A 27,863-nucleotide genomic window follows, 5' to 3' on the forward strand; every position below is an offset into this window, starting at 1 on the left:
AAATAAAATATATTTAAAAAATAAAATAATGAAAAGATATAAAACTGTACCTCTAGTAAAACTCATCAAAGAACACATTTAATATCTAATAAATACAAAATTATAAAACAAAGCTTAGCAGAAACATCAAAGAATGGGTGAAATAAAAAAGGAACAATATATTTGAAGCTCAGCAAAACTGTCAATAGGTGTTTACATTTTGAAGGGAAAACATAAACATCAACAAAATATACCAATAATGAGGTGAAAATACTAAATCATTAGTTTAGTAGTGTAGCGACATAGGCGTGAATTGGGCAGAAAACCAAGGCACACGATGTCACTGCAGTTAGGCAGAACCCCCCCCCCCCGCCCCAGGGAATTTCAAGTCAGTGTTCATAAGATCTGCAGTTTGTAAGGCTTGCGATACAGATGCAGGTATCTATTTGCAACATATTTTTATACCATGATACCCATGCTGTCTGTGATTTTCTCAATGAGTATGGAGTTGGGGCTGCTTTAGATAAGGAATGTATTCTACATAAAAAATATTTATCGGTGTCTTATGGTTTTCATGGTACCATCCACGTTTTGTAAAGTGCATTACACCTTTCATTGTGTATATTTGGACTTGTTGCTCATTGATTTGTGTTTCTGTCTTTAATACGGCTCCAGCAAAGATAACATTTAAGAAGAAAATAAATAAGGGGCACAGATGCTACAGAACACGTCCTGTTGGAAGTTTACATCCAAAGAATGAGGTTAGGGCAAGCAACACTGAACAAAGTTCTTCACTGCCAAGTGCTTCCAAGAAGAAGATTGTGAACAGTAATGAAGTGTACAGTGAACCCAGTGCTAGTGATATCAGTTTAATACTAGGTTTGAATGTACTAAACCGCTGCTTAATCAAAGTGCATGCTGCAATTTGTGTGGTGGAAGGATAATAGTTTCGGAAAATTCTTAAAAAGAAATGGTTTAGTTCTTAGTTTGGAAGTCTCTTGTTTAAGCGGTCAGAGTAAGGAAGAATTTTGGATAAATGTGAAAAAACTATCCTTTTTGAGATGAATGTAAGACATTTCTATGGGCTCAGTTGCATCAGTAAAGGCCCTAAGGCTGGATAAACTGTTTGCTCTATGAATCTGTCATGCCCCTACAAATGCTTCAAGATACACAGATCCTTTGGGGGAAACAGTAAACATAATTGCAGAAGCATCAATCAATTAAATCTGCAACAGTGGAGGCAATTGAAGAAAATGATAGTAACGACATCTGCATAGCATATGATGGAACACAGCAGAAAATGGCTCATCAGTCTAATAACTTTTGTGCAGGTGCCATGAATATCGATACTGGGAGGGTGTTCGATGTTGAAGTATTGTCAAAACATTCCCATGGATGCACAAAAGTGGGTACCAATAATGAAAAGAAGCAACTGCATGAACACAACTCTCAGAAAATGAACGAGGGATCCAGTGGAGGAATGGAATGTGCCTCATCTGTGGAGATCTTACAGCACTCTCAAGAATCACATGGGGGTTTGCTATGCTAAATTCATTGGTAATGGTGATTACGATTAATTCAGATCAATAACTGACAGCAGGCCCTATGCTGACCTAACACCTTAAAAGCTAGAAAGTGTCTATCATATGCACAAACAAATGGATACCTGATTGTGTAAAATTAGGCAGAACTTTTCTAGCCATAAGCTTGAATATGGTAAGGCTGTTAGAGAACCTCTGACTAACAAAACAACCAGTCAGCTGGAGAATACTATGACCAAGTTATTAGAAAGAATTCAGACAACTTGGAAGGAATGAGAAAAGCAGTATGGGAAACGTTTTTCCACAAGACATCAAGTGGTGAAAAGCTACTACACAACTTGTGTTCAGTTGATGAGTGTGAATACCGCAAAGCTGAGGTAGCAGGAACTGAATATACCCATAGAAACACCATACCGGAAGCTATCGCAGTACTAATAAAGCCAGTATATAGGGATCTAGCGTATCCAGATGTTCTGAAGAAATGCCTCACAGGAAACACTCAAAAAGTAAATGAGTCTTTGAACAATGTAATATGGACCAGGAGGCCAAAAAACGTATTTGTGGGCTTGAAAACACTGAATATTTGGATCAATGACGCTCTGATCACCTCCAATAATGGAAATGCAGGCAGAATGAGGGTTCTGAAGCAATTTGAAATTAAGTCTGACCATAATACGGAAGCAATCCTACAAAAACTGGATAGCCAGCGAGTCTCCAAGGTGGAAATTATGCTCAAATATACAACAAAAGCAACAATATCCTTCAGACAGAGGAAGAGACAACATCCAGTTGATCCTCAAAAAGATGAATATTACAGAACTGGAGATTTTTAAACTTCTCTTCATTTATTAGTGAATTTTCCTATTCTTCAACTTTCAAGTGCGATTTCTGAAAAACTACATTTTTCGAACTGTTTCCCATTATCTCATAAACTACTTAAGCTAAAGCTCTGAAATTTTTACCCCTTATTGACAGCAGTATTACATGGATCTACAATGGTGGAGATAGCACTCATAGTTTGATCATAATTTTTTTAATTACATAATTTTTAAGGCCTTCATTAAAAAATTCATATATTGCTTCCTAACGAAGTTGGATAGTTGATACTAGATCAGTGAATGTATAAGATATGACTCTATATCCTGGCAGAATTTTATTTTGTTACCTTGGATAGGTCCTGAGAAAGAGGAATATACATATATTAATGCAACATTATCAGGGTAGGGCACTGATTCTCCCCTTAAAGAACTATAACAGTAAAACCAATTTTCTATAGCTATTGCATAGTTTGGCTGAATTATTAGTAGCATTCAGTTACGACATTTACAACATATACAAATAAGGGCACAATAAACTGCTTTGTCTGACCCATGGGACATGGTCACGTAGGTGCTGAAAGAACTAAACTGTGAGAGTCTTGAAGTTAGGTGCAAACTGTCCTGTGAAAGCGTACTTGGTAATTTTCCTGAGCCCACTTCAAGTGATGACTCTAGGAATATACTACAACCCCATACATGTCACTCCCATGGGGATAGCAGAAGTAAGATTACACCGATTACAGTGCTAACAGAGTTGTTTAATCAATAATTCTTCCTGTGCTCCATAAGTGAATGGAACGGGAAGGAACCCTAATAACTGGCACAATGGGACATACTCTCTGCCACACACTTTACAGTGGTTTGCAGACTGTAAATGTAGTTTTAGATGTAGATCACAGAAACATTTTGACAAATGATGCCATGGTGGTAACGAGAAAAGTTTCGTGATCACATTTCATATGCAGTGCTCATGGTAAAAAACTTGCAAAATTCTTTCAACACTTCGTTACAAAATATCTTTCGAAGATGACAACTATGAAGGGACACAGTACTATAAGCAAACTTTAAAGACTTTGGAGACATCTGTCAGTTTGTACAAAATGCCCGAGCTTCATTTTTTACATAATGAACATTAACCAGTCAGCAGACCCATTGATGCTTTGCCCTGAATTACAGGCTTGTGATTAAACGTATGTTGTGTGTACATCTACATCTACTTTTCTACGAGATATATATTTATCAAGTGCATGGACAACTATTCTTATAAATCTGAGCCTCAGTTATTATACATGCTGCTTCACAGCAGCATGTCATATTGAGACATGGTGCTATTGCCTAGTCATCTAGTTTGCTGAACATATTTCTCCCTCTGCATTTCTTAGTTGCCCTTTGCATTTAGGTAATATTGGTTGCTAAAATTGTTGCATGTAGTGGTCACTAATACGAGTTTCCATGTGGACATCCTAAAAGAGGTCAGATCTATTTGTAGCTGTTAGATCCAATATATTCCCATTATGAGTGGGCTACTGAACAATCTGCTCTAGGTAGTTCTCAGATAACACATTTAGTAATGTTTCACAGGACATCTTGTCACACCCACCACTTACAAAATTATGTTCTTCCCAACTGATTGTTGGATGATTAAAATCTCCTCTAATGATGAGAGTATGTTTCGAGAACTTGTACTAGTGAACTTAGCTTTTCTCTAACGTTTGTGATTACATCTAGATGTGAGTCTGGTGACTGATAGAAGGATCCCATCATAAATTTATGCCTATCCTTGATACTGAGTCTTGCTCAGGCAGTCTTGCATGCAATTCAGTGTCTGTCTTGGTGGATTTGAATTTCTTGTCTTCTGTGACAAATACACCATCTCCATTTACCGTTAGACTATCCTTTAGCCATATGCTTCACATTTATAAAAAAAATCACTGTTATCAATTTTGGTTTTAACAAGCTTTGTATTCATAATATTACGTGGGCCCCACTGCTTTTTAGCAGTGTCTCAGACTTCAGCATTTTGCAGTGAATCATTTCATAGTTAATGACTAGGATTTTAACACTCTCGCCTCTAAGCCACACTTTTTTTCATTTTATGCTGATACTTCTGGGTATTTTACAGCTATCGTTGTTTGGATTAGATGGGGAGCCACATAATCTAAGAAAAACCTTGTGTGCAACCCACATACAGGTAGCTATCTGAGTTGCAGCCTCTGATGAGTAGTGCATACGTGACCCATTTAGAGGGACCATATTGTTCTCAACTCTGTGGCCTAACTCCAGGAAGTTGCTGCCTAGCTTGTTGCAGAACCTTCGACGACTCTGATTCAGTCCTTCCTTTCAGATTTTAACCAGGGGCCAGGATCAATTCTTTAGACAATGCTCCAAATAGTGAGCTTCATTGAAATTCCACGTCAAGGCTGGTCATGTTATTCTTCTCTACCAGTCGCTGGATATGCCCAAGTATGATCTTGGAGCTTAGATAACTTCTCTGCCAGACACTGGATTATCCAGGTAAGACACTCGATGACAGGCATTTTTCTTCCAAATGTAGGCTAGAATCTTCGGTTGGTTGCACCCTGTTCCCACAGTGGCTGCCAGAATACTTCTTCAACATGTTGAAAGAGGTCATCATGCATACACACAGAGTGCATCTGATATTCCCCCCCCCTCCCCCCTCTCCCCCCTTGCTGCCGTTTCCCTTTTTTCAATGTACGTTTGAGCTGTCAACGATTAAGAGACCCATTCTTTTTGACCCAGGACACAGAAGGATTCCCTTCAAGTGAAGTCAGCAGCTCAAACCTCTAGGGTAGGGAGATGGGTATAACAACCTGAGTTCTCTCTGGTCGCTGTCTCCCCAGTACTGGACTCCTAACTCTACCACTGACACTCTGCTCACAGTGAAGTGAACGATCAGTGATGGATATTGTAGTTCTTGTAGAGGAGTCAGGATCCACAGGAGGGAATAGTACCTGAGGTATTTTGGTAAACCTGGAAGACGACTCTTGGGAGCCCTCCCAACATACCCATTTGCAGCAGATTCCACTCATTTGACAGTATCCACTCAAGAGAATCCTCTCATTTTTGGATCTATGGAACGAAAACTGGATCTAATCTAATCTCTAATCTATGGGCGTCAGCTGTCTCATCCCATGGGCAAGAACAGCATTGACAGTGGGGCTGCATTGTGGCTGGTTCAAAGTTTTATGGAACAGGAAACAAATAACGTTAAAAGACGCTTTGTGATTCTTATTTTAATTTCTGAACTTGTTAAGCTAAAATTATTACCATACCATTTCCCTTAAGAACAGAGGCGTTTAGTATACAAAAAGAAATTTCATGAATCCTTTTAATCCTTTTTAAGCTCAAAAATAGGGTTAATTTACGATAAATGCAGACTCTATACACTCCTACTGAAATAGACAATACGTCAAGACACATGTACTAGTTTTGATACAATCAAAATATTTTAAATGTTACTTCTAGTTTTTGGACTTAAAAAAGTTTTCGAGACGAATTTATCTGACTCACATGATTGTCCTCGGACACAAAGAAAATACCGGTATTCAGCTTATATATCAAATGTAAATAAATAAACGTGTGAATTGTACGGATTTTGCACTAAGCTGGGTCTCGCCTTTCGTGTCAAAGACGAGCACTGCAGCGTATATGCGGGGTTCTCACAAAAACGACGTAAAATGTGAATGTAACTTTGAGCTACATAGCGCAAAAACGACGTAAAATGTAGTAGTAGTAGTAGTAGTAGCATTATTCATCCGTAGATCTCTTTTACAAGGATATAGGACATGTCGATATATCGTTGAGCTACGCTGCGCAGTATCTGCATTCTGCAGTCATCTATGGCCGTATTGAATTTTGGGGGTTAAGTTTCATAGGTAATGTCGATGTGCAGGCCGCAGGGGGATGTAACGAGTAGAAGAATTTCACGAAATATCAACTAAATTTATAGAATGGCTGGAGAAGTGGAAAGCGCTAGACAGGCAACACCTGGTGGCGACACTATTTTTGGCAAAATATTAAGAAAAGAAATTCCGTGTAATTTCATTTATGAAGATGACCAGGTAGGATGATCAGCGTTTAGTTTTCTTGTCTGCCACGGAAAAAGGGGTTAATGATATAAGCTTATGATTTCTTTTTCAGTGTGTTGCCTTTCAGGATATTAATCCACAGGCACCTACGCACTTTCTAGTTATTCCACGTAAACCAATACAAAGGCTTTCCGAATCAAGTGATAGTGATGAACAGGTAATATACATATGCTGTTCAGTAAAGGTAGCCGATTGTTCTGTCACCGATCTTACACCTTTTACTGTGCCAATGTTCACTGGATTTGATAAGTGATATATTTTGGTTGTAGCTCGCTGTTGCGGCGAGATGTTTAGTGTGCTATAAAGAAACTTCGACTCTCTTTCAGTTGCTCGGCCACCTCATGAGCACTGCAGCGAAGGTAGCCAAGCAGCAGGGACTGAAAAATGGCTTTAGGCTAGTGGTGAATGATGGACCAGATGGATGTCAGTCAGTTTACCACCTGCATATACATATTCTTGGAGGCCGTCAGATGGGATGGCCACCAGGTTAATTTCTTGAACATACACCACCTGCACACATTCAATGTATTGCAGTTGCTGAATATTAAACTTATGTATGCATATTGAAAATAAAATATTTGGCATTTAATTGTGCTGTGTTGGTAGCTTTGGTTTGCGGTATTACTTTCACATGTTTGTTGCCATAGAACTTGTCAGAAGAGATACTTTTAATATCTGTTAACAGGACTGTCATAATATTGGGTGGTGTAGGCTTTTTTTAAAAAAAAAACCTGTACTGTAGTGCAGTGTCCTAGTACTGCCATTTTCTGCTGGTTGTTTTTTTTACCAAACAGTTTGTCACATTTAAAGGAGGTATTACTTGGATGAAGTAACTGTAGATGATTAACAGATATGGGCCATCTACAGTGATTTTCTTAGGATACTATGGCATGGACCTTGACAAATTGATTTCAGGTTTGGTGGCTGTTGCAGCCGTACTACACAATTTACAACTTTTGGTTGGGCACAGAATCTTTATTCTGTATTTTTCACTAATGGCTCATACTCTCGATTAGTCAATGATACCTTTTCTGTGACATTGGGTTCAGTTAGTCAGCTAATAATTGAGCAGTTGTTAAAGAAGAGAAAAAAATTAGATGAACAGTTTTCTGGACATGAAGGAACAATAACTGGTACTGTGTAGTGCAAACATTTAGAGTACAGGTAGTCATTGTCACACATTGTGAGGAAGATGAAAGTACTAATGATTTTTTTTTTTTTTTTTTTTATTTTTTTTTAAATGGAGGCAAAGAGCATTCCCTGCCTTTTTTTTAGATCAACATTAACAGATAGTGTAAAGTTAGGTAATGTTCTGTATTGTATGATTGTATGTGACGGTTATTGGTTATGTTGTCAGCTAAACGTACTGATACCAGATGTGAGCTTTGTCTAATAACATAATGTGTGACAGTTAAAAGCCATACTGACTGTTGCAAAAAATATGAAAAGGTATTACAAATATTTGCTGACACTGTTTTTTACAGTGTTTCTAGATCTGTGTTATTGAAATGTAAGTTGTGGTATACTGAGCTGTAGTAGCTTATCTCGTCTAGGTTAGGTTGAAAGATGTTTGGTTGTGAGTTGAAGTGGTATAGAATGCTTGAGTTAACCCCAGTCTCAGTTGAAACCTATAAATACAGTGACCAGCAACTTGAAAAAGATCTTCAGTTTCCCATTTGGCACACTGCATTTTTCACAATCTGGCTTGTATGAAAACTATAATTCAGTGTCTGGTAATACCGAAGATTGATTGGAACATTAATTTTTGTCCTTTGTCTTTTTGACTCCTTGATACACAAAAACTGAAGTCATTGTAAATTAATAGATTGTTTTTATATTGGCTGTGGAATCTGTCATATTGCTCACTTTTTTTTTTTTTTTTTTTTTTTTTTTTTTTTTTTTTTTTTTTTTTTTTTTGGGATTAATAAGTAGAATCACAGAATTTTCACTCAAACATTGAAGTTTCCACTGAAAGGTTAAAGCCATATGAACAGCTGTTTCATTCAAATTATTATTAATTTTTGAATCCAAGGTAAACCATATCAGCAATACTAAGGGTACTGACTCTACGGATACATTTGGATGAGGTGATGAGAAAATAAAATTATTGAATTGATATTTGTTGGAGGATTTGAGTTGTGCATTGTTAATGAAAAGTTGTTGGCCAGAGTGTTTAACTTAATTGTGGAGAGCATTTAAACCCTCTTGATCTGTTCCAATGCTGGGAATGTGAAGAAAAAATCTGTGTTAAGACCCCACGTATGAGTAGTGTAACATGTTCAATATTTTGTGAATCATTTTTAAATACTAGTGGTTGTCAAATCTGAAGTATTTTGTAGATTGACAGATTACAGTGGAAACTCTAAACAGCTGAAAATTGACTGCATTCTGGACAACAGGGATGTTGAATTACTTTTCACAATTTACTTCAGGCTTTGCATTTGGTAGACAACAAAAAAAGTGGAACTTTTGTCACAATGCACACACATTGTTGACAAATAGTGCTTCAGGAATCTTTTTACAGTGATGACATATTCTAATGCCTCATAACAATGTAAAGCACATGGCATTTCTTCTTTCACATTGGACACCAAATATAAAATCTGTGATAAGTGACAGCTATGGGTAGAAGTAAAATTCATGGTGTCTTCTGTACAGCAGTAGTTCGAACTTTCATTGTAGACTGCTAGTGATGGTGATATTGGTGTTAGTTTGGTGGTGAAATTTCAGTGATAGATACTGACTGAAGTAGCAAGTGGGTACAGTCCTAATAAATCAGTGAGGTTCATATTCCTATCCAGCTATCCATGTTTAGATATTAGATTGTCTGATACCATCTCACATAATTCCTAGAATGGTTGCACTAAAAAGTACATGTCAAATCAAACCTTGTTAATCTCTAAAGCATAATTTTCAAAGCAATGTTAGTAATTAACCTTCCTTCCATTTGCAATGCTTGTTAAATAGCTTCTATAGTGTATCTCTTAAAGTTATCCTGTGTGAACACATGATACATTAACCATATAGAGGGAACGACATGAGGATTGCAACCAGTTATTCCTATGGGTGATTGTGTGCTATGTATAAGGAACTATGGATAATAGACAATACCATTTTCATTTTGACAGGACTGTATCACAGTAGAGGAACTTTACTGTGTATTTTCAGTTACATGCAACAGTGAATTGTCAGATATGAACAAGACACCTGTCATATTGACAACCAAGAAGCAGATGAGTATATAATAAGTATTAATGGAAGAGTACTGGATAGACCTACAGATGACAAGCCACTCTGCTGGAAACATGGGCCCTCAGTCAACAGTACTCTGCCTTCAGATAGATGGTGATGCTTGAAGTAAAATTTTATTAATTTTTATCATTTCAATAAGTAAAACTTAGATGGAGGGAGCAGTTTTAGGCTAACATGTTGCTATATGACTGAATTTGTTAGTTACTGTTTAAACACTCCTGAAACATTAACTTAAATGTTAGGTTCATGGGCTAGCGCATTTTGCCTCTTCAGAAGTCTGATGTCAGAAGATTCATCATATCTTGTGGAGCTTGGTGTGCTGCTGGATATGTGGCAGAAAACCAAAAATCTCTGAATGTCAGATCAGTGGGAAAGCCTGAAGAATTACAAATTCCCCCCCCCCCCCCCCCTTTTTTTTGACTTGTGAATACAATCTAAGCTGTACCCTGTTTGCAAAACAGTGTAGTTCATAGTCACTAATATGCTTTAAGATTTGTTGAGCATATCTGTCCCAGTGAGGTAATTATATAATGACCATTGTCAGACATACTTCCATTTACCACCAGGTAAGTAGTCCTATATGATTGTTCTGTTTGTTAAAGAATTAGAATAATTAGTGCAGTATGATTATAAGTGATAGCTTGTCAGTTTCTGGTTTCTGTAATTCAGTCAAGTGATAGGTCATCTTAATAAACTTGTAGTTATTATGTGCATCCCTTTCTGGAGGATGGCTACAATGTAGTTGTTATTGAAAATCCCAGCCGAATGTTTTATATGAGAGGGAAACTTTTGGATCAGGTACCTGATGGCATACAGAATATCCTTTGCATATACAATAATACTATGAAAGGGATAGATTGCCTGCCCCCCCCCCCCCCCCCACTCTCTCTCTCTCTCTCTCTCTCTCTCTCTCTCTCTCTCTCTCTCTCTCTCTCTCTCTCTCTCTCTTATGCATGTGCAATTACATACTTGTTGTGGTCAAATGAGCAAACCTAAGCCAGGTAGTGAATAACTCATGGTGATTGTAACAGGTGCTGTAAGATGTTTTTTCTTCAAAAAAATATTGGAAGCCAATGAGCAATCTGATACACATTCAGCAGGCTTGAGTGTTAAACTTTGATTTTGTATTGGGCAGTGTAGCATGTCATATTTAGGACATAGATCATTCGGGCAATGGTGATAAAAATTAGCAATGATAGAGTACTGTGTTGACCACAGCTTATAGAACATGTATACAGTGTGTAACATTTTCTTGATTTCAACATTATTTTATAACCTTATATTATGAAACTACTGTAATGTAGCCTAAGGGAACCCACCTCTCACCTAAATGAAGCTAAACGTGACCTAGTTATTGTGTATTGTAATTGAAAGATGTTTAGATTTTTCAGCTGTACAACAAAAAAGGGTGTACTACTGAAAGTCAACAAGGCCATAAATAGATTTAATCTATCTATATATTGATAGGGCTATTGATTGTTGTCCTCACTAGTGTAGCCAAGATGAATTACTGTAAATTGTTGGGCTTACTAGAGTTCAGTTGTTGCTTGTTATTAATCAGTTCAGTTCATACTTGCAGTTGAATTACTGTAAGTGCTCATGTTTATTGTTTTCGTGATGTGTGCTGTTATGATAGTCTCTAATTATGGATAAGTCTGCATCAAGAAAGAAGAGGAAAACAGATTTTGATTGGTCCACTAGCTTTACAATAAGCTAAAAATTGTACACACTGCTATAATAGCCTAATTACCTATCTAGACCGAGCGAGGTGGCGCATCGGTTAGACACTGGACTCGCATTCGGGAGGACGACGGTTCAATCCCGCGTCCGGCCATCCTGGTTTAGGTTTTCCGTGATTTCCCTAAATCACTCCAGGCAAATGCCAGGATGGTTCCGCTGAAAGGGCACGGCCGACTTCCTTCCCCATCCTTCACTAATCCGATGAGACAGATGACCACGCTGTCTGGTCTCCTTCCCCAAACAACCAACCAACCAACCTATCTAGAGCTGTTTAACAGTAGCACTAGTCGTTATTTGGAGACTTTGGGTTTGCAATAATTCAGTATTTCACAAAGCAATGGAACAGTAAACAATATTAGAAATAACATATCATTAAAATTGATGCATAAAAATACATTTGGATTTACCTGTGTATTGCAAATATCTTGATCAACAAAAATATTGCCCAAACATTGATGGTTGCATTTCTTTAAAAAATTTGCTAAGAATTCTATCATTAGCAGCCCAAAGGCAAAATATTGGGCTAACTGGTCTCTTGGACGGTACTCAATTATGACGACCAGTTCCAATATGGAACAATGGGGATGGGTTGGTAGAGAGTGAAAGTTCTGTGTGATGGCACATACTGTAGTTTTTTCATTCCTAAAAGATTCTTTCAATAGGCTGCATTGTCGTCAGGGCTGATTGCACAATGCAACCCCCATTTTGTCCAAAATCCATTTACACTCTTGCAATGCTGTAATAACTGAGCCCAAGAATACCATGCACAGCTAAAGGAAAAAAACCATTGATCAGAATTCCTTTTGTTGGGATGCATTTTAGAATAATGTAAAATAACCAGCTTTTTCAAATCTCCAACAACCTGGGTACTGCCACATGTTGAGCTTAGCTAGTAACCCCTGCATTCGGGGAGTGAGGTGATTTAAACCTATCCACCAGCAACCTTGAAATGAGTTTCTCTGGTTTTCATTTTCAATTTAGGCAAATCCCAGTGTAGCTCCCTTGCTGCAGGCCACAGCCGATTCCTTCAGTATTCTTTTCTTTTCTGACAGATTCACTTAAAGATGGAGCCTCACTACTTAAATGAAAGGAGCTGCATCAATGATGAACAGAATATCTCAGATTCCCGGCACTAAAAGCCAGATGATAAATCAGTATGTATGTGCTAGCATGCACTATGTAATATGTTCCAAAACTCCATGAAGAAAAAAAAATTCTGTTGGTAATAGAATGGTAGGGACAAGTGTGTTGGATAGCCCTTGGGTTAGGGACCATTTGTATACCTAACAAGAGGATCATCTTAGTGTTACTATCCTACGGTTCAGGGTCAAAGTAAGAGTATTACACTCTTACTCATACTTAGGCAAATGGATTGCACCAGTTGGTTCTCATTGCATTTGATATTGCTTACAGTGGGTCCAAGGGACTTGGGGAGGCACCATTAATTCATTGCTAGTTCCTTAGAAAATTCCCAACAAATTGTTTCCAATTTTTTGCACAAAAAAATGAGCAGTGCATGCGAAAACGGCAATGCGTAGCAAATAGATGAAATTCTTATGATATATTCCTAAGGTTCTAATCTCAAACAGCCTTAAAAATTTTGTTGATATCTCAATCCATTTCTTTGATATGGAAGTTCAAATTTATTGTACTTGTAGACAAAAAGTATGCACCCAAATCTGTCAGGCAAAAGATAGTTCACGATAGTGCAGCACAGGGAAACAGGCTGTAAAGTGCCTCTGTTATCATCAGAATGGTTCTGAGATCCCTATGTAGTTCTACTGAAGCATGTGCAAAATTAGTTTTGCGTTAATATCCACTTCACGTAAGTAAACTATCAAAAATTTACTAGCTCATACAGTTCTTTTCATATGAGTGATCCAAAAAAGGCAAATATGCTCATGTTTAAAAGACTTCTGTCAAACACAGTATATAAGACCTGTTTATTGCAGCAACCCTGTCGACAATAGTCATGGTGTCCCAAAAAATTCATGTTTGTTACTTGTTCAACTCAAATTGTCATTGAAAGAAGAGTGTAAAATAACCTTGGAGGGTGAAGGGAGATTAGAGCATGACTGCTTCCCAATGGTTTGTCAAGATACAGCCCTTGAAAGTAACAAGATTATATATCTACTTGGTGAAAACTCAGATCATTGTTGAAGAAAATGTTTTATCATTTTTTTCCTGGGAAATCCATATTTTAAGGAGCAAAACTGAGAAAATGGACAATAGTGTATTATGCAATAAAGACAGGAGGGATATGCAGGCTTAAAGTGTAAAGTCATTAAGTATAAAAATCCAAATATGCAATGTGCAGGAATCTACGTCATATAATGTTAAATATGCCAACAGGCATGAGAGAAACCTGAGGCTGCCTGTTGCAGTGACATGAATATTGATTCTGTCCATCCCTTGACAAAATCCTAGTGAAATCCTTGATCCTATGAATACAACATAACTATTAATGTTGCTGCAAGTGTTGGTGAAGAATCATAAGTGCAACAAAATCTTATATCTTGAGGGGGAATAATAACACAGCCAATAGATAAAGAACTAGTGGTAACCATTACTAATGTGTAACATTTGTGCATGAAGAAGTCTAACTTCTACTAGTGCTGAAATCGGTTCATCGGATGGGGGACATAGAACAGTGGTGTTTCGAAATTGTTTGCAATTAAGAATTAGGATTCATTTGTTATTTGGCTTTGTCATGGACACAGTATGTCTGTGATTATAAGTGACCAAATTTATCTTCATTAAGCATTTAAAAGTCCTCCAGGTTCTCTACAACAGTATACAAGTCAGATCTCGGTATGTTTTTCATTCCCTGTATGACTTAGCTTGAATCATGTACTTGGAGGTGGTAGACCTACAAGGTTATGTAGGCTCATGATGGCAATTAAAACTCATCACATAGGTAGTCAAGCAGACACACACAAAACTGTTGGTTGTCCAACAAGGATAATGTAAAAGGGTTCCCAGAAAAAAATAGTTACTGTGACAATCCTTACAAGGGTGTTAGTGTCAAATATTTTATACATGATAGTACTCACTGAAAAAGGACAAGTCTCACAAATATGGCTGTTAATGACACTTTCATAGCAGTTACTCTGCATTTATCCACACTACAGCAGTTATTCATGTAGTGCTCAGACAAGAAAAATGATGTATATTCTGCTGTTGCCACTCGTAACACATTTGTTCCTGGATTTTTGTCCACAAAATGTAGTGCATGTTCCTCATCTCACAAATGTGGAATGGATGTGACCTTGCACTGTTTGCTTTTTGAGTTGTTGCAGACATGGGTCCATTAGACATGAGTCAACTGAACAACTTGTCATGTTACCCTGTGATGTGAATATTTTTTTTGTGTAGATTGCATGGCCTCAAAGATTAGTTTCATTTCCTGAACTATACCAAAAGGTCCACCACCATGTTATCATGTGTGGAGTTGTAGGCTTCTATTACTAACAAGTGATGGAAATGAGAGAAGAAAATGTGCTGAACCATGCTTTCATAAGAAACTCACAATAAGAGTACAGACCAGCATGGAACTCTACCAGTTGCATAGACTCCATGGCACAATAACATGAATGAAACTACAAGGAAACACGAATCAAAGTACGCAACTGCTGCAGATTACCCAATGTTCAGACAGCCAGAATACTGTGATGAAGATATAAAACACAACTGTTGATGGGGTGCGAATGGAATGACCATATGCATATCCACAGCTGTCCAAATGAACACATGGTCAGACCCCAGTAATGATGTTTTTCCATGCCCGTCTGTATTAAACTCATTCTTCTTGTGCTAATGAGTACTACTGTGTCGCAAAATATTCAACATCTTGTATAAACACAGAAAATTTGGCCATCATGATTACACTAAAGGGAATGTTAGGAGAGGCAAATTTGGGATTGCAGTACATACATTCCAATATCTTTAAATACATACATCAATGTTTCATATTAATTCCCCATATGATACATGTAGAGAATGAAATAAGTGTATTGCAAGCTGACTCCAAAGTTACTAACTGAAACAGTCATTAAGCTGATCTGGATATACAATTCAGCCTTGTGCATTCATGTATACAACACAGCTGATACCTTTAAGAATGTGCCTAGGACAGAACAAAAATAAGTCAAGCCTGTATAATATCCTGGCTTTCTTAGGTCTGTATGATGATACTGACCTTTATTTCTTTGTAATACGGCACAGCTTCCTACCTATTGATGGAGACTGATGTGGTTGAAAAAAGGAGAGAAAAAAGACAAGTCAGATTATCTGTCCCATGTTGGTGGAAAGTACAGTTATTCAGGACTGATAAGGCATCTTTTTTCCTCCCTCTTACTGACTGTGAATTTAAATATTTGTAACTAAATCTTCAGGCACTTTGATGTGGTGCACAAATCAGTCAAGATCCACAGCTAAGTAGGCTTTCTTGTGTAAAGCCAGGGTATATACTCAGTATGTATCAACTGCACTTGAGAAGATAGATTTTCTGTTACATTACCTGGGTGTATATCATTTACCTGACAGTTGTCGTGCAATTTATAATTACATCATTTTTCAAGTTATTTGCACAATAAGTACCTGCTTTGGAGAATGACTAAATATATTTTAGTTTCTCTTTACAAAAATCATGAATGATTTACTTTGAATTGTTGAAATTACATAGACATCTTTCCATTGAAACAAACACTTCAAAAGACTCATGTCCCCTTGTATTAATAATAAACTCAGGTTTGCTTTCCTCAGTAAATATTTACTACTTCAAAGCAAACTAAATAATGGCCAGGAATCGGCAGTAAAGCCGCGGGTAATGAGTTTAATGGGCAGGGCCACTATGAATATAATTCGGGACAAGAAGTTGGAAATGTGGGTCTCACGGGAGGTGTGCCAGAGACAAGTCCCTGCAGTTACACTATCCTCTGTCCCCTCGGTGGCTCAGATGGATAGAGCGTATGCTGTGTAAGCAGGAGATCCCGGATTAGAGTCCTGGTCGGGGCACACATTTTCAACTGTCCCCGTTGTCTTATATCAATGCCTGTATGCAGCTAAGTGTATTCATTTCATTGTAATTTCATTCTAACGAACTGTTCTTTCAGAAATGTCTGAAAGGACAGATACCATCTTTATATATATTATGTGTAGGTTAATCCTAAACAGAATGTCAGACTTACCTTGACTAATATATATATATATGGTCAAGGTAAGTCTGACATTCTGTTTAGGATTAACCTACACATAATACACTGCCTGACAAAAAGGTGAAGTGCCCAATAAACATGTTTCAGTATGTGTCCATATCCCCTTCTGTGCTCCACGTTTTTTTTTTGCAGGTAGTGGTAGAATTGGAGCATTTCAAACCAGCGGCATTTTACTAAAAGTCAAGTACAACTCAGAAGTTGGTCACCACTGCTGACTAGGACATTGCATGCTATGGAGCTAGTATGCTTTGGGCTGTAATTGACTTTTGATATGCTGTTACTGCCATGAAATGCTAAGATTATATTGCATGTGTGCATTATCGTATATATTAGTCACAAGTACATGAAACATATGAATCCTACCATATCAGTTGTGAAGCAAAAATCCATCCTGCATAAGCTATTCCTTTTTCCCTTCACTGCTGATGGGCTAATCGTGAAACCGATTGAACAATAAAGTTTTTAATAGGGCTGAGAGGTGTTCTTTGAAGTAAGATGTTCCTTAAAGGGAACGACAGGGCGACGGATAAAAATATTGCTCAAATTCAGGTTTTTTTTTCCCTCTCTCTCCATACTGGAATGTAGTAGACAGATGGGGTTTGCTGCAATGAATAAAGCATACATTGAAGGTTTTATTGAAAAATATTAATATATTCACTTTCTAATTGGGATTTTTCTTAGGCAGCTCTGAAAGGAGGTAGATCAATGGTTGTCGCTGTAACTCTGGTTGTGGTTATCTGAAACATGACATTGACATATCACACTGATCCTTACAGATGTAATTTTAGTTCATTGTAGAGTTTTACAAAAAAAGTAGCCATGTTTGGACCCCTCGTTTTTGGCTGAGAAATTACTAAATATCAACGAAAAAATCGGCTATGATGAACGTAAGAGAGCTGAATTTGCTTGAAGGGAGACCAAAAATCATTAAAATGGTATGAAAACTGTGGCGTCGGCGACGACAACTATGCCGAAAAACATGGTTTTGAAAAAAACCGCGTTTTAAGTTTTTATCATAACAAAAAGGATCAAAGCTTGAAAATAATAGGATATCAGCGATGACAACTATCGCCCCGGCTAGTGGATGGCCTCGTTGTGCTACTTTGACCTGATACTACCTCATTTTCGTCCTCAAAGCTCTTTTCGTCCCTGAGCGCATTGCCGCTGGCGTTCTGTCTTCACAGAATCGAGACATTTCATCGCTGATTTTGATTTAAGGGCATTTGCCATGTGCGTTAATGCAGTATGGCGTACATTGAATAGACATACGGCCAACTTTGAAACAGTGTTGACAATTTCGCTTCGGCTGGATGTTATTTTTGGAGCGTATCTCAAAATAAGGCTATTGAAACTTTCGTTCAAATTTTGAGTAGATCCGCCCAAACAACGCTTCAGCAAATCAGGTTTACCCAAGTCTGTATAAATAGGGGTGGTGGCATCGATAACGACTTGTAGCAATGGCTTTCCAAGACACTCTTTGCGCGCAGTGGTTAGCACACTGGACTCGCATTCGGGAGGACGACGGTTTAATCCCGTCTCCGGCCATCCTGATTTAGGTTTTCCGTGATTTTCCTAAATCGTTTCAGGCAAATGCCGGGATGGTTCCTTTGAAAGGGCACGGCCGATTTCCTTCCCAATCCTTCCCTAACCCGAGCTTGCGCTCCGTCTCTAATGACCTCGTTGTCGACGGGACGTTAAACACTAACCACCACCACCACCACCAAGACACCCTTTGCTTTCGCTTCAGACGCTCTCAGAATCGTTACTTTTTGGAGTTTGCGCATAATATTTTCGGGAGTAGATCTTCAATGTATATACATACGAGTTCCGTAATAAACATGTAGAGCTTTTTTTGACGGTCACCCTGCCGTACCCCCCTTACATTCATGCAAGTCGTGGAGCGCTATGATTCTACAATGTCTTATAGGACTCATATATGAAGAGTTCCTCCAAGTGAAATTTTTGTTACAACCTCTGCGTGTTCAATGTATTGACACAATATCTAAATTTAATATTACATAACCAATGGAGTGACCCCATTGCTGAATATTGCTGTTTTTTTTTCCTCCTCCTGATAGGGGAGATTAAAGATGAAGTTTGTAGAGAAAAGTAATCACAAGTGATAAATTTGAGAACTGCTTAATGAACAACACACGGTCTTGGGAAGAGAACTGTTAAATGCAGAGAAGTTGGTGGTGGAAATTAGAGATAGCTACTGCATTGGGAAGAGAATTCTCCAGTTTTCTTGATAAACGGAAAGGTGCGCAATTTCTGTGCCAGTATTCATAAATGGTCATCAATGTTAATGAGTGGCAATGCCCAACACATCTGTAATGGTCCAAAAGCTACATGTTGCCTCAGAGCACTGTTAAATGGTTAGCACATTAAGATATTCATCCAGCCATGGCTGATAAGTTCATACATTTCATGTGGTAGTGAAATGTTGCATGTCATTTGGAGGTCATGATTTACTTGTCCATGTCACGATAACGGTAGAAACTTTTTTATTTAGCTTGGCAATCGTGAAAATTACCTTACTGGACTGTATAGTTACCAGGCTCTTCCCAAGATCGAAACGATTTAGAATTTTGCTCTTCAGAACACTCCAACACCGTTCTGTCTGGAAGCAATAACAAATTTCCAAGATAAGAAGATAGGTTCAAATAAATCGCCCAGTGCATCAACTCAAAAGAGGATCCTACTTAGTAATGCAACACTGATTATGTCTCAGAATCATTCCTTCATTGAAGTAAAAAAAAAAAAAAGAGGAATCATCTTAAAAGTTGTTGTCATTTTATTTACAGAAAGGCTTGCAGTGTTCAGCAGCAAGCCTGAAGTCTGTCAACCATTTGAGAACTTGTTCAACTTTGAATGAGACAGTTACTACTTGCCAATCTGAATAAAGTACAAAATGTGTTTGTCATTATCCTAATACTGACAGTCTTAGTTAACACATACACTTCTAGCAAGTGTGTGGTTTCTTGCAAACTTGATGAATAGTGACTGCCTGGAAGAAAGGGGGGGGGGGGGGGGGCGAGGAAAATATGAGACTTTATGAGTTGAGAGGGTATGTGATGTTATTTCAGTGATTAAAAAAAATCAGGTCATACAAAGAACTTAGCTGTGTGAACCCGCTTATTAGTAAATTGCTGCATTTCCTGGCCTGGATGCATGTGTTAATTCGGTTGGAGAGCTTGTCGAAGCTATTGTATTCTCCCCTAAGGCAAACTGGCCTACAACTGTTGTAATTGGTCCATGATGTACTGGCACTGGAACGGAGTTGATATCCAAGACGCTCCCACACGTTCTATCAGGGATCTTGCGGGCCACAGAAGTACCTCAGCATCACTTAGACAGTTCATAGACATATAAGCATGTGCGGACAAACATTATCCTATTGTAAAATGTCATTATGATACTCACAAGAGAGGTAACACATGAGGACAAGGATGTTTGTGACATACTGTTGTATTGTCAGAGTTCCCTCAATCACTACCACCCATGACTTGAAGTTACACCTCTGGCTCCCACACCATGACACCAGGAACGGCATTGCTGTGCCTCTCCAAAACATCAGAAGAATGGGACCTATCCTCCAGGTTGTCGCCATTCTCGCCTTCGAGGGTTATCTGGGGTATTGCAGAATCGTGATTTATCGCTGAACATAATGTGACGCTATTTACAGCAGTCCCTTATTCCAAGTCATGGCACAACCCCAAACACAGCCACTTGTGTTTCAAAGTGACAGACAACTTATGGAGTGGACAGTAATTCTGTAGTCTGGGTGCTAGTCTCTGACCAATGGTGCGGGATGACACGCAATGCTGCAGGGAGTCCGTTACTTGTTTTCGGGTGGCAGGCACAGATGTTAAAATGCGCTTGGTGTGCAATATGCCGATCCTCCCTTGCAGTGGCCAGACATGGGCGACTGGAACCTCGGCGACAAGTATGCCTGCCTTGAAGTTTCCATGTGCTCTAACATCAGGACACTGCCACATCTGATTGCCTCGGAAATTTTAATATTGCGCGATTCGACCAGCCATCCAAATGGATACCCACAGTGAGGCCTCTTTCAAACTTCCAGGAGCTGATAATGTTGTCTCATATGAGTGTGCAGCAACTCGGCGCCCTTGAAAGCAATCATTCAACATCTAATGGTGTTCACAGTCCTTATGCCCTGAAGAGCCAAAGAAACTGGTACACCTGCCTAATATCATGTAGGGCACTGCAATCATGCAGAAGTGCTACAACGCGATGTAGCATGGACTCGACTAATGCCTGAAGTGGTGCTAAAAGGAACTGACACCATGAATCCTACAGGGCTGTCCATAAATCCATAAGAGTATGAGGGGGTGGAGATCTCTTCTGAACAGCATGTTGCAATGCATCCCAGATATGCTCAATAATTTACATGTCTGGGGAGTTTGCTGGCTAGCGGAAGTGTTTAAATTAAGAAGAGTGTTTCTGGAGCCACTAAGTAGAAATTCTGGACGTGCGGGGTGTTGCTTTGTGTTGCTGGAATTGTCGAACTCCTTCAGAATACACAATGGACATGAATGGGTGCAGGTGATCAGACAGGATACTTATATACGTGTCACCTCTCAATGTTGTATTTCAACGTATCAGGGGTTCCATTTCACTCCAATTGCACACGCCCCACACCATTACAGAGCCTCCACTAGCTTGAACGGTCCCCTGCTGACATGTAGGGTCCATGGATTCATGAGGTCGTCTCCATACCCGTACACGTCCATCCCCTTGATAATAGTTTGAAATGAGACTCGTTCGACCAGACAACATGTTCCCAGTCATCAACAGACAGACCCAGGCGTGGTGTGAAGCTTTGTGTCGTGCAGTCATCAAGGGTGCACGAGTGGGTCTTCATCTCTAAAAGCGCACATCATGGATGTTTCATTGAATGGTTCACACGCTGACACTTGGTGATGGCCCAGCATTGAAATCTGCAGCAATTTGCAGAACGGTTGCACTTATGTCACGTTGAACGATTCTCTTCAGTCGTCGTTGGTCCCGTTCTTGCAGCATCTTTTTCTGGCCACAGTGAAGTCAGAGATTTGATGTTTTACCGGTTTCCTGATATTCATGGTACACTCGTGAAATGATTGTACGGGAAAATCCCCACTTCATCGCTACTTTAGAGATGCTGTGTCCCATCGCTCGTGCGCCGACTATACCACCATGTTCAAGCTCACTTAAATCTTTATAATCTGTCATTGTAGCAGCAGTAATCGTTGTAACAACTGCGCCAGACACTTGTCTTATATAGGCGATGCCGACCGCAGCGCCGTATTCTGCCTGTTTGCATATCTCTGTATTTGAATGCACACGTCTATACTGGTTTCTTTGGCGCTTCAGTGTATATTCTGCCAGGCCTGGGAACAACATAAAGCATGAACAACACTAATACATTCTCGTGGCCATTCTATCTGTAACAGTCATTTACTGTCTGGCCACAATAAGTCGACGATTGGCGCGTTGGTTGTCGGGAACAGACATGCCCCCGCATTCCGCCTGCAGAGGGTGGAGGAACAGTGAGGGGAAGACAGCATAGGCTGCTTGTAGCAGATTCTAGCACGACTACCCGCGTTTTGTGCTTAACACGAAACTGGAGGAGCCACTAGCGGATCCTCTTAAGTGACACTTCCGTCGGATGGGAAACCAATTTGTTGAGATATTCACGCTCGACCGTTTTACTTACAACTTATGTATTATTTACTTATCGACTGTAATGAAAAATTAAAGTAGATGAATGTACAATTTGCAACACTATGAATCGAAAGTCGAAAACTCATTTTTGGAATCTTTTTGCGTGGACGTACGCTAACTGCGTGCACTTCAAGAAGCTCACATGTTAGTGGAAACAGTTTCTTGCATGAGACTTCTGGACAGATTAAAATTATGTACCAGACCGGGTTTCCAGGCTCGAGCCCTGGTCCAGCACATAGTTTCGTCAGCAAGTTTCAGATCAGCGCACACTCCACTCCACTGCAAGGTGAGAATTAGCTCTAGTTTTTTTAAATCTTCCTGCAAGTGCTTACCGAATTTGTAATTTCGTGGAAGTTTTTCTCCAACCTAAAGAAGTTGTGTGTATTCAGTACCAGTGAGAAAATGTAATTGGCACCAACAGTCAAGGAAATGCAAAATAAGTTTACCAATAAATTTGTCTCACAAGAAGAGAAAGTAGAATGGCAGTAAAGGCGCCTTTAAACTTAAGCTAATTTTTTTTTAATGTTACGATAAACATAAATGCATTCCATTTGTGATAAAAGTAGTAAATACTGCTTGCAAAAATCTAATAGTAATGAACTCTCTCAAACTATTTTATACTTTTTATATTTCGTCACAATTTTTATTCATTTATAATAATAATGCAACAACAGCGGCGACTACTCTGGTTTTTAAGAAAAAATGAAACGAGCGTATGGCACCGCTGGCTGGGCTGCCCCAAGCGGGGAAGTTCGGCTGCCAAGTGCAAGTCTTATTTAAATCGAAGCCACGTTGGGCGACTTGCGCGCCGGTGATGATGATGATGATGATGATGATGATGACAGCACTGCACCCAATGCCAGAGAGGAGAAAATCACCAACCTGGCCAGGAATTGAACCCGAGCCCTCTTGCATCGGAGGCAAGCACGTTACCACCCAGCTAAGCAGGCGGACTGTTTTTTTTTTAAGAATAACTGCAGTTCTGAAACTAATACTTGCAACAAATTTCTGAAATAAACTTGCCCCAATGAGTTGAAGTCAAAATCAGTAAATTTTTGTTCTAATGCAAAAAAACCCATCAAGTACGTACAGAAGTTACTTGCTACTGAACAGTCGTCGCTCCGGCAGTGAGCAGAGATGTCGGCACGCCCGGAGTTTCGAGGATCGCTCAGCAGAGCAATGGATGTGGCGGATCGCCGTTCGGCCGAGCCTGCTCGGTCGACGGCCCCATCCGGCCCCCCAATTACGACGACTGGAGATGTTGGTGTGGCAGACCGCCGTCCGGAGGAGCGTGCTTCCCCGGCGGCGCCGTCGGACCCGCCGCCAAGAACGACCCGGCCACCGTCCACGGATTACGACATGGACGACGTATCTGGAGAAGACGATATCATAGTGCACCACGCACTCCCGGCCGACGAGAGGGCGCGAAGAATGAAGGCCAGGGCGCAGCAACGCCCAGCGGGCGAGCGGCGCAAGAGGTCTTACACAACCGCAGCAACCGGCGCCAAATAGACGCCCAAGAAGAGGAGGCAGCTCGCTGTCTCAACAAACGGGGACAGACGACGCACCCTACCAGACGACAGCGGAGCTGGAGCGTCCTGGACGACCGTCACGTCGAGACGTGCAGCCAGACCAAGAACGACGCCTTCACCGCCGCCCACATCGACCGCAAACCGCTTTGGGGCACTTGCGGTCGAAGATACGACTGAACAGCCTACTTCCGAGCAGTCGGCGCCCACGGCTGCCGCCAAAGCAGGCCGTTCAAATGAAGAAGATGACGAAGAAGCCGTCCCCACCACCGGACGGTCACATCGGAGGCCGCCGCCCATAGTCTTCGAGGTGGCAGAAGACTACAAAGATTTCCTGCAGCTCGTGAGGCAGTGGACGACTGCCGACTTCACCTTGCGAGCTGCAACAGGGAACCTGGTGCGGCTACAGGTCGCCAACACGGAAGATTACATCCGGGTGACGAGCGAGGCGTCAAACCAGGGCCTCCACTGGTACACACACACGCCGCCGTCCCCGAGCGACTGCTGAAAATAGTCTTCAAAGGACTTTCCATGGCGGCTCAACCCGAGCTGCTACATGATGAACTGACTGAGCTCGACTTCCGCGTGCGCAATGTGACGCGCGTGAAGTCGCACGTCAGTCACAAAGAGTCGCCGTCACTTCTGGTGATCGCCACCGATAGACCAGAAAACAGGCGGCTCTACCAGCTGACGAGGGTGGCAAACACTAAGGTCACCGTCGAAAACTTGAAGCAGAAGAGGGGCCTGGTACAATGCTTCCGCTGCGAGGGGATGGGGCACGTGGCTCGCCACTACTCCTTCCCCGAGAAGTGCGTGAAGTGTGCCCGGGACCATGCCAGCAGACTGTGTCCGCTACCGCGGTCGCACGCTCCCAAGTGTGCGAACTGCAGCGGCCCACACGTGGCAAGCTACCGCGGCTGCGAAGTCTTCAAAGCCGCAATAGCTCGCCAAAACGGGCAGCAAGCCACGACGACTGCCGACCGCTCCATCCGCCGTCCGCGCCCAGGCGCAAAAACCGGCGAAGCGGTCGGCACACGCAAGACAGACGCCGGCAGCCAATGCTGCCAACTCCGTCCCCACTGAAGGGGGCAACAGAAGCCGGTGCACTCGCGTCGGAACACGTGCGCGCGAGCGCACACCTGAAGACCAGCGCGCCTACCACGTCCAAGGGAAGGCGCGCAGAGAAGAGCATTCATCGACGGGAGGCGTAAGGCGAGGTAACGCGCCAGCCGCCACACGTCACCCAGCAGCAACCAGCCAAGGCGCCACTACAACAGCGCAAGAAGGAGGGCTGGCTGTAGCAATTTCCGCGCTCTCTGCGGCAATCGACAAGGTAACACACATTGCCGACACGCTGCAGAGAGTTGCTGAAGTAGTGATGACCGCCGCACCGGCGGCTGTTCAACAGCCGTCGAAATAAGGCGTTCCCTACGCCGTCCGCGCCGGGAGCAGCGAAGACGGCCTGTCATGGGCCCACCCGGTGTCTGCAGTGCAGACACCAAGAAGTTTAACCAACCTGAGAAGGGCCACAAGAAGACACAAATCAAAAGAGAAGAATTAACCACTCCAAAAGAAAGAAGACTTGGAGGCAAAGTAGGGCAAGCCTACTAGGACTCCGCCAACCAGGGGCCGGGGGGCCCCTGCTGAAGCCTGGTTCGTTCGTTGCTACTGAACACACGCCTTTCGTAATACTTCACTTCAAGGAGCAGCTTGGCGTTGGCAGCGCTTGAAGACAAATTAGTATCTTTCAAGTAGTGCCGATTTTCTCCGCTTCTGGCAGCACTAGCAAAATCGTCACGTTATCATGGTCAAGCAGTACATACTGAGCAATGTTGTGCACTTGTATGGAGTAGCATTGACATACAACCATGTCTTTAAGGGCTTCATAGTTTGTGTCAGGCATTGTAGATGTGTTAGAGATGAAACAGTATTGTAACAATGTGACAGATTTGAAAAATATAGGTGTGCTTGTGTCACTCCAACTCAACTGAAACATTTGAGTATAGAAACTGATTCGAAATACAATCGCATCTAAAATCAGTAGTGCTACTGTAAGCATGAAATTGTCTGCTCTTGTGTCCACCTGATATGAAGGCCAAACAAACAGTAACCAAAGTTTCATGTCTGTTTGACAAAAACTTAGTCTGTGTTTCTTGAAGTTTTCTGAACAGATTGAATACTCCATCATTTTTCAGGCATACATCCAGGATATTTTTAATTTTTGTTCCAGTACTTTAGATGACAACCTTTCAGTCATTCTCAAGGTGAATCAAATGTTAAATTTTGAATCACTTTACACACTGTAAAGTAAACGTGTGAGTTAACACTGTCAGTAACAAGTGTGTTAGTCATAGAGTAAACTGTGTGTATAACAGTAAAACAAAGCAAGTGCAGAGTCAGCGAGTCCGCAGTGCTTATGAAGTATGTTGTTGATAGTTACGGCTGACATGTGTATAAAAACACTGGCTGAACACCAGTGATACACCCGCCTTCTACAGCCTAATAAATATGCAGTGGCTGAACATTGTATGTCCACTGGCCATTCCATAGATTGCGAAAAAGTTACGATACTGGTTACACCCTCATTGTTCTGGGATTTAGTGGTCAAGGAAGATGTGGAAATGCAATTAGAAAATAACCTGCTCAACAGAGATGATGGTTTCCAGCTCGGTAAATCAAGGAAACAAGTGTTGGCTCATGCAAAATTTTGCCAATGTGTTACAGTATTGCAAAAAGAAGCTGATTGTGTTTCACTATGTTGTCATGATAGGCGTGACTTAATTTTGTTCCGATATTAGCTTTACCTAGGGAAACTAAGATAAAGTATGTCATTTTCTATAAACAACATACCATGTGGGATAACATCTGTGAAGACTGGAAGGCAATGGCGGAAGTGAAGCTGTGAGGATGGATCATGCATTTTGCTAGAATTGTTGGTAAAGCATTTGCCTGCGAAAGTCAAACGTCCTGTGTTCGAGTCCCAGTGTGGCACACTGTTTTAATCTGCCAGCAAGTTTCATATCAGTGCACACTCCATTGTAGAGTGAAAAATTCATTGCGGAAATTTCCTCCCGACTGTGGCTAAGCTATGTCTCCGCAGTTCACTTTCTTCCAGAAGTGCTAGCCCTTCACGTTTTGCAGGAGAACTTCTGTGAAGTTTGGAGGGTAGCCGGTGAAGTACTGGCGGTAATAAAGCTGTGAGGACAGCTTGGGTAGCTCATTTGGTAGAACACTTGCCCGTGAAAAGCAAAGGCCCTGCGTTCAAGTCCCAGTGAGGCACACAGTTTTAATCTTCCAGGAAGCTTCATATCAGTGCATGCTATACTGCAGAGTGAAAAATTCATTCTGGATCTTGTAGAAATGTTTATGATTTGTTTTTTTTTTTATTGATGCATTAGAATGTCCTAGATCTTTCATTTCCCCATGCACCCAACACATCACTGTTCCTGATTAAGAAACGTAGAAAGGAAAAGAATGCATTGTGAACATCACACCTGCAGATCAAACTCTTTTCATAGACTCTCATACTACATCTCTTCGTGTACTCGTCTTTTTCATCATCTTTTGACATTCATGCGTAATAATCGTAACTAAATTGAATATATTAATTTTACATATATAAATTGAACTGTTTAAATACATACTCTTTTCATACTCTCTCATACTACATCTCTTCGTGTACTCGTCTTTTTCATCATCTTTTGACATTCATGGGTAATAATCGTAACTAAATTGAATATATTAATTTTACATATATAAATTGAACTGTTTAAATACATTTAAATTTTATAAGTAACAGTTTAAAATTGCAAGGAATAAAATAAAATGAAGAAAAGATGGCAGCAACGAGAAAGGAAGCCGAGCCGACGAACTGCTAGTCAGTGCGCATGGCAACTGCGTCATGGCACCAATATGTCAAGTATTCCTCAATAATTCCTCATACTCTGTTCATAAA

The 27,863-nt window shown here is 40.6% G+C and overlaps 1 protein-coding gene across 1 annotated transcript; it reads left to right on the forward strand.

Annotated features, from left to right (window-relative positions):
* The first annotated feature begins 6,197 nt into the window (after positions 1-6,197).
* LOC124722876 (adenosine 5'-monophosphoramidase HINT1) lies at positions 6,198-7,036 on the forward strand. Its single transcript, XM_047248012.1, has 3 exons — positions 6,198-6,420; positions 6,500-6,604; positions 6,774-7,036. The coding sequence occupies exons 1-3, from the start codon at positions 6,310-6,312 to the stop codon at positions 6,936-6,938; spliced, it is 381 nt and encodes a 126-aa protein (XP_047103968.1). The 5' UTR covers positions 6,198-6,309; the 3' UTR covers positions 6,939-7,036.
* Positions 7,037-27,863: the final 20,827 nt, after the last annotated feature.

Source organism: Schistocerca piceifrons, chromosome X, assembly GCF_021461385.2.
Source record: "Schistocerca piceifrons isolate TAMUIC-IGC-003096 chromosome X, iqSchPice1.1, whole genome shotgun sequence".
Lineage (NCBI taxonomy): Eukaryota > Metazoa > Arthropoda > Insecta > Orthoptera > Acrididae > Schistocerca > Schistocerca piceifrons.